Source organism: Ceratina calcarata, unplaced genomic scaffold, assembly GCF_001652005.2.
Source record: "Ceratina calcarata isolate Rehan_Ccalc_2016 unplaced genomic scaffold, ASM165200v1 scaffold428.2, whole genome shotgun sequence".
NCBI lineage: Eukaryota > Metazoa > Arthropoda > Insecta > Hymenoptera > Apidae > Ceratina > Ceratina calcarata.
This window is the reverse complement of record NW_017166501.1, coordinates 32,869-41,088: the sequence shown is the minus strand read 5'-3', so window position 1 is coordinate 41,088 and position 8,220 is coordinate 32,869. Positions and strand designations below refer to the sequence as shown.

Here is an 8,220-nt window from a genome sequence, read left to right as displayed (position 1 = left end):
CAAAGAAGAATGATAGGAAGGAATAAGAGGGAATAACGAGAAGAAAGGGAAAAACAGTCGATGACAGTGCACAAAAATCCGATCGATTCAAGTCCGAGAGTCCGTCGGTGTCTGTTAGAGTGGGGATTCGCGCGAGGCAGCAGCACGGCACGGTCGTCAGTTCCAGAACCCAGGAGGGGGTTCGAAGTTCGGGTGGGGGCTCTTAAAGGCAACCGGGTGTCGTCCGATCGTCGGAATTCGGGTGGTGGTGGGGAAGTCCAGGTTAAACCGTCACGCGCTATCCCCTCTTGCGTCGGCTGATCGCCGTTTTGCCCCCCCGTTAAGGCGGCAGCGCCTCCATCGGGCATTCCACCGAGTGGCACGCTTCGAACGGGACGACAGAAGACGTTCGTCGGTTCGTACGGTCAGTCGTACTCTGGCGCCCGTACCGAGTGGTCGGAAGTTCGAGTGAAAGAGAGTTCTGCGGAGCAACGAACGCGGTAGACTTACACCCTGCGTTCACTTACTGCGTTCTCTCATTCGAGATAGATCATCACCCGCTTTATAAATTCTACGACTTCGTCCGGCCAGTCGTTTGGATTACCAGTCTGGCCAGGCGTTCAGTGATCAACGCCGATCGGTTACATTGGATTACCAGTGCAGTGTAACGAAACGGCAAATTGTGCGAACGATTTGCCGTCTTACTTCCATTTAAAAAACCTGTGATACGAGAATTGATCGAACACGATGGTGACCGGAGTGGGTGCCACGATGCCGACTGGCGGTGTCACCGTCGGTGCGACTCCGCCGGCGCAACACGTGCCCCAGGAGGCTGGACAACCCCCAGCGCAAACCACCGCCACAACCACCACCACGAGAAGATCTGGAGAAAATCGACGGGTTAGTGTCTTCGCCTGGATTTCACTTTATTTTACGAGATTGAAATTTGTCACGAAAATTCGGAATCGGAGAGATCCAAATAATTTAATTTTCTGTGAAGTCTTCTGCTCGAAGTTGTCGAACAACATTTCAGAGATAATGCTGAAATTAAGATACTTATGAAAAATCAAAATATTTTGAGAGGCTTCTGACATCGAGTCATTTTAATAACTTCGTGGATTCATGGAATTTTAAATGGGTTTTAAACATGGGTTTTTAAATGATGTTCGGATTTCTTAAACTCGAAACAGTAACTGAGCCGAGATCCCGGGCCTCCTAAAAATCCATAGGAACGATCAACTAGTGGGAGTAGTTCGACAACGTGCCTGACCTGGGAATTCCTTTTTTGTTACAGAGCAATAAACCGATTATGGAAAAACGGCGACGAGCCCGCATCAACAACTGCTTGAATGACCTGAAGACCCTCATACTAGATGCCATGAAAAAAGACGTAAGTACCTGAATATCGTGCTCGATTCTATTTTTACTTTTCCAGACTGAAATTTGCAATCGTTAAATTCCTTTACTACTCATAATTTCGGAATTTTCATAGAAAATTCGTTAATTTCGTGTAACTTACCCGTATTTCTTACCGTAATCTTTTTTTCAAATCGAACCTAATTTCAATCGGAACTCTTGCATAATCGACGGTTCTCGTTTCTGATTATAGCCAGCGAGGCATTCGAAGCTCGAGAAGGCGGATATTCTGGAGATGACGGTGAAACATCTGGAGACCCTCCAGCGTCAACAGGTTGCCCTAGCCGCAGCGACCGATCCGAACGTGTTGAACAAATTCCGCGCCGGTTTCACGGAATGTGCCAGTGAGGTTGGCAGGTTTCCCGGGCTGGACGCCTCGGTGAAGAGACGTTTGATGGCCCACTTGGCCTCCTGCCTTGGACCGGTCGAGAGCAGCAACAACAACACGCAGACGACAAATCAGCAGCCCGTTCAACCGGCGCCACCGACCGCACAGCTGCAAGTGCACATTCTGCCTCAAGTGGATGCCACGCCGAGGATCCAGGTTCAACAATCGAACGGGATCTTCTTCACGAACGCAAACGGCACGGGACTTCAATTGGTCCCGACCAGATTACCGAACGGAGACATCGCTTTGGTACTTCCAGCCGGTGCGAAAGCGACACCGATTATGTCGCCGGCTACATCCCCAGCTCCTTCCTCGCCTATGCCGACGCTCATCCCGATTCCTCAGAGAACGGCCAGCACTGCGTCAGCGTCCTCGTCCTCATCCTCCGCGAGCTCAACGTCCACATCGGCTGCGAGCCCGGTGGCCTTCGAAGCACCACCAGCGTCTTTCCGCGAGCAATCGTCCGGCTTCAGCACTGGAAATAGCCACAGAGACGTCGCCACCTCGCCAGCTAACGGATATACCAGTGATCCGGAATTCGACCCACGTGTGTACAGTCCTCCTCTTCAGAAACCTCTTGCTCTCGTTATGAGAAAGAGCGTTGTACCGGAGATCGAAGGCAAACCATGGAGGCCGTGGTAAAAAAGAAAGAACGTTTACTTTGTGTCGAGAAGAAAGAATTTTGACAGTCGCGGGTGAAAGAGACACGCAGTCTCGAGTGATAATTTGCCGCTTGCGGCGGAAGAAGACACGTGATTTGTTAGTTCCGTTCGACAAAGAATCCCGCAGTACGCGGATCCATTGTTCCTTGCGTATCGCGTTTTAGAAGTCGTGCTTTTTTTGTTAGGGTGAAAGGTGTCCTGTCCGTTAGGAGATCTTGTCTCCGAAAGGGAGTCGTGAGAGTTCGATATTTCCCGAGTGCGTGCAGTCGGCCAGTAGCCTATGAGGCAGTGCCTTATACAGTGCCTTGTAAATATTATTCTATTTTATTGTTAAGCCGTATTCGTCAGTAACCCTGATTCGAAGATGAACTATCGTTCACGTTCACGAGAAACCTGTTTTCTCGTTACGTCTTTCCATTTCATCGTCAATTCGTACCTTTAATTTCCTTTCCGTTCGATGTCTTAACGTTCTATATCATACTTTGACTTTCGTTTTTCCTTTGTACATATCGTTAGACGAATATCGTATTTTAAGTGCCTTACGCAACAAGAATCACCGAGGTCTTCCATTCTGTTTCTTGTACATAAAAGAAAACGCCCCTGCGAGTGTTTTTTGTCGGGTAACGTGGTTGTAAGAGTACGAGGAACCTTTGTAAAACTAACCGCGAGACGCCTAGTTTGTAACGTAATTAAGTCTGTATGCGAGATAAGAGTGAATGGAGAATGTCTGAGTACCCAAGCGTGTATGATCAATGTAATTTATATTTATATCGAGTGCAGAGAAATGAAATTTATAATTCCTCTCTACTGTGAGAATAGAAAAGATCGACGCTTATCAATGCAAGAGCATCAAATAAATATTGATCTCTTTGTCAAAACTAAAATCTGGTCTCATTTTTTCCACTCCTCGTACCCGTATCATAATTACATCCCCTTTAAATATATTATCTATGTTTGCTGCCTTTATATCAGTCTTTTGTGCTCTTCGGATTTCTAACTCTAGTTTCAGTAATTCATGATTGACTATTTCCATTAACATGTGACAAGTGGCGAATAAAAATTGATCTTACTTCATTTAATCAGATTGATAGTCAGGACTATAAAAAGAATTGAGAATGCAGAATAGTAACATGCATAGAAGAGTAATTCGAGCACTTCAGATGTGCCTTCCCAAGGATGCTAGATGCACCATGCGCGCTGCTGCAAGTCCAAATGCAGACTGATCGCGAGTGAGTGTATCTTGGGATTTACGCTGAGATGCTGCCATCTAAAGGATGTCGTCTTTTGGTTTGCCAGCGCTAAACCGGATTCGGGATCCCCTTCGTGGCTTTTATACCGAACAAGAGACCGAAAATCCGGAACCCCCACCGAGTCAGATCGAAAGCGTGCATTCACCAGAGTCTGCTGCCTCCTGGCGGTGGGCCCTTGAACACTGTGAGGCCCTTCAACTTCAGCCTCCGGAACCGATGCCCTTTTCGTACTTTCGGGACAAGAGAGGGCGTTCAGGCCTCGATCGAGCGATTTCTGATAGGATTGTAGATCAGTTCTAGATAGAGATATAGGTAGAGTAGAAAAAGGAAAGAAAAGTATCTTTCATATCGATTTAGGAATTTATCAGGCAACAAAAGATCTAATCTCGAGGTGGCACTATCCCTAGAAAATAACTAACTTATTTGCTTTGGATTTTCTCTTGAACTCGATGAGTAGTTTTCCGGCGAGACTGCTTCCGGTTTGGAAATTCCTAGATTTAGCCGATGTTTGCGCCGCGGCGACGCGACGCGTGTCGCTAAAAATATTTGTCGCGTAGCACGGTGAAAGCTTCAAATAGTTCCGAGAAACTGTGTTTATCATTCCTGCGTTATTCATCAGTATTATCGCACATCATACGATCGCAGACAGTTTGTTTCGTGGAATTTAACATTGCAAATGAACGATCGTCTTAGAAATTTTCTACATTTCCGCAGAAAGAAAACCGCGTTCGGCTTCATAATTACAAAACATATACCAGTTGATAGTAATTAACAGTTAGAATTTCCAATGACGTAATTGATAAAAGTATAGAAAATAGGAAATTTTGGGTCGCCGCTGTCGTTAAAAGAATTCGCATTACTGTAACGTGGTTGGCCAGCGATAACTTCGGCGCTACCGTAAATTGCAGCGCAGAAGTGGCGGCGGTACACGCGATACGCGCTGAATGACAAGTTGCATGGTACTATCTCATCATCGCTGATCGTGAACTCTAGGTTCAGGTCAGAGGAAATAACGTTTTAAAACGTAAACCTATCTTCTGCGCAAAGAGCAGATATAAAGAGTTTTCTATCGCTCATAACTACGTTTGCCGTAAGCCTATTATATGTACAATATCTAAGGATAAAAATATCAATTTTCCATAGGTTGCTGGATTGCATAAGTAAGAGACGCGGGAGTTAAAATTCTCAGTTATCTGCTTGACGACGACGGTGAGTCGGTTATCTTTTGTTACGTAAAATCTCCGACAAACAGGTCTCACGAGATACCGAGGTCTGACCAGATTCTTTCTAAGCGCTTGGTCAAGATTACCACAGCGACAAAACAGTTCCTGGGGTCGCTCCCTCGCGTCGAACGAAACGAAATGCGGTTATAATTGACAGATTCTATGAACCTCGTACCTCGTTCGACATAAAGCGTTCTTTTATTTATCGGGGTTTGACCCGACTAGCCGTCCATGGAGATTAGAATAATCGAGTCGAATAATTTCACCGAGCAATTTCATTAAATCACAGTTGTCTTTTTGTGGCGCCTGTTCGTTATCCGAGTACACCTTTACTCGCACGCGAGGAAAACATTTTGGCTCGTTCGGAATTTCTCTATGGATTTCGCTCTTTCTTTTTCAACCGTTTTAACGTCTTTTGTTCCGTTCGCACGAATCGTGCATTCTAGCTTCCACCTGACGCCACGACGCAAAAATTGTAAATACCCCGTCGTTGCTGCGTCGCGTTGAACACACAAAAACGTTGCCGGCACACAAGAAGGCAACGTAATCCGTGAATCACGTGACGAGATACACAGCCGGCTGGTGATAATTATTTAAATGCGACCATTAATACGCAAATTCTAGGATTCTGTTTAGTCTGCCGACGCGTTTTTGTGTCTCCTCGCCTCGGGCGACAAGATTTGTTACCTTGGCTTGGCGTCTCATTGTCAGAGTGGAGAATCGCACGCGGTATCAGACAGTACGCATCTCTTTCTTTCGGGATCCCCTTCGTGGCTTTTATACCGAACAAGAGACCGAAAATCCGGAACCCCCACCGAGTCAGATCGAAAGCGTGCATTCACCAGAGTCTGCTGCCTCCTGGCGGTGGGCCCTTGAACACTGTGAGGCCCTTCAACTTCAGCCTCCGGAACCGATGCCCTTTTCGTACTTTCGGGACAAGAGAGGGCGTTCAGGCCTCGATCGAGCGATTTCTGATAGGATTGTAGATCAGTTCTAGATAGAGATATAGGTAGAGTAGAAAAAGGAAAGAAAAGTATCTTTCATATCGATTTAGGAATTTATCAGGCAACAAAAGATCTAATCTCGAGGTGGCACTATCCCTAGAAAATAACTAACTTATTTGCTTTGGATTTTCTCTTGAACTCGATGAGTAGTTTTCCGGCGAGACTGCTTCCGGTTTGGAAATTCCTAGATTTAGCCGATGTTTGCGCCGCGGCGACGCGACGCGTGTCGCTAAAAATATTTGTCGCGTAGCACGGTGAAAGCTTCAAATAGTTCCGAGAAACTGTGTTTATCATTCCTGCGTTATTCATCAGTATTATCGCACATCATACGATCGCAGACAGTTTGTTTCGTGGAATTTAACATTGCAAATGAACGATCGTCTTAGAAATTTTCTACATTTCCGCAGAAAGAAAACCGCGTTCGGCTTCATAATTACAAAACATATACCAGTTGATAGTAATTAACAGTTAGAATTTCCAATGACGTAATTGATAAAAGTATAGAAAATAGGAAATTTTGGGTCGCCGCTGTCGTTAAAAGAATTCGCATTACTGTAACGTGGTTGGCCAGCGATAACTTCGGCGCTACCGTAAATTGCAGCGCAGAAGTGGCGGCGGTACACGCGATACGCGCTGAATGACAAGTTGCATGGTACTATCTCATCATCGCTGATCGTGAACTCTAGGTTCAGGTCAGAGGAAATAACGTTTTAAAACGTAAACCTATCTTCTGCGCAAAGAGCAGATATAAAGAGTTTTCTATCGCTCATAACTACGTTTGCCGTAAGCCTATTATATGTACAATATCTAAGGATAAAAATATCAATTTTCCATAGGTTGCTGGATTGCATAAGTAAGAGACGCGGGAGTTAAAATTCTCAGTTATCTGCTTGACGACGACGGTGAGTCGGTTATCTTTTGTTACGTAAAATCTCCGACAAACAGGTCTCACGAGATACCGAGGTCTGACCAGATTCTTTCTAAGCGCTTGGTCAAGATTACCACAGCGACAAAACAGTTCCTGGGGTCGCTCCCTCGCGTCGAACGAAACGAAATGCGGTTATAATTGACAGATTCTATGAACCTCGTACCTCGTTCGACATAAAGCGTTCTTTTATTTATCGGGGTTTGACCCGACTAGCCGTCCATGGAGATTAGAATAATCGAGTCGAATAATTTCACCGAGCAATTTCATTAAATCACAGTTGTCTTTTTGTGGCGCCTGTTCGTTATCCGAGTACACCTTTACTCGCACGCGAGGAAAACATTTTGGCTCGTTCGGAATTTCTCTATGGATTTCGCTCTTTCTTTTTCAACCGTTTTAACGTCTTTTGTTCCGTTCGCACGAATCGTGCATTCTAGCTTCCACCTGACGCCACGACGCAAAAATTGTAAATACCCCGTCGTTGCTGCGTCGCGTTGAACACACAAAAACGTTGCCGGCACACAAGAAGGCAACGTAATCCGTGAATCACGTGACGAGATACACAGCCGGCTGGTGATAATTATTTAAATGCGACCATTAATACGCAAATTCTAGGATTCTGTTTAGTCTGCCGACGCGTTTTTGTGTCTCCTCGCCTCGGGCGACAAGATTTGTTACCTTGGCTTGGCGTCTCATTGTCAGAGTGGAGAATCGCACGCGGTATCAGACAGTACGCATCTCTTTCACTCTGTCTCATGGAGATAACAGAAACGAGATTTATCCCCATTTTATAATTTAATATTTCATTAATTTATAAAAATATTTCATTAATTTTCTTCTACCACGTCTAACAATAAGTTACGAAACGATTGTCATCATAACATTGTGTCAAACTCGTTACGATGTCTATTCATCTAGAATACTGAAGGACGAAAATGATATGACGTAAGGCTAGTGTTTCAAGCTCGACTCCAAAAAGATTGCCGAGTCTCGTCACCCGACAAGAAGAAAAAGAAATCCCCTCGATCTTATCCTAGTGCTAATTATTGTATGTTCTATGCACGTATACGAGTTCGTGGGAAATGTGAAAATCCAATTGGAGAGCCCGACAGCCTCCAGGTATTCCCCTCTTTGTCGGGCAATCAGCTGATTCCTAGAACCGTGCAAGCGTCTACTACATACTAGCGCTGCTCCGAAGCAACTTGGCTCGTTGTACGGTCGCGGTCGCGTGGTTTCAAGGACAAGGCAAGGTTGACACGCGCCGCCACTCGCGAACAACAAGTGGGGGGTCTCTGGCTCGATCTCGTTCCCTCCGTGTTGTAAGCTCCTCTCTCCCTCCCTTTTCCGTCCGCTCTCTTACTTCCTCTATCTCT

At 45.6% G+C, this 8,220-nt stretch overlaps 1 protein-coding gene across 1 annotated transcript; it reads left to right on the top strand.

Moving 5' to 3' along the window:
- Window positions 1–335: 335 nt before the first annotated feature.
- hry (bHLH transcriptional repressor hairy) lies at window positions 336–3,329 on the top strand. Its single transcript, XM_018027522.2, has 3 exons — window positions 336–879; window positions 1,274–1,369; window positions 1,589–3,329. Exons 1-3 carry the CDS (start codon window positions 727–729, stop codon window positions 2,423–2,425), a joined length of 1,086 nt encoding a protein of 361 aa, XP_017883011.1. The 5' UTR covers window positions 336–726; the 3' UTR covers window positions 2,426–3,329.
- The last annotated feature ends 4,891 nt before the right edge of the window (window positions 3,330–8,220 follow it).

What these genes read in the sequence shown, in the direction of transcription:
- hry (XM_018027522.2), top strand. Translation starts at nt 727, where the DNA reads ATGGTGACCGGAGTGGGTGCCACGATGCCGACTGGCGGTGTCACCGTC. An exon ending in GATCTGGAGAAAATCGACGG is followed by an intron (nt 880 to 1,273) that starts GTTAGTGTCTTC and finishes TTTTTGTTACAG; the next exon opens with AGCAATAAACCGATTATGGA. An exon ending in TAGATGCCATGAAAAAAGAC is followed by an intron (nt 1,370 to 1,588) that starts GTAAGTACCTGA and finishes TTCTGATTATAG; the next exon opens with CCAGCGAGGCATTCGAAGCT.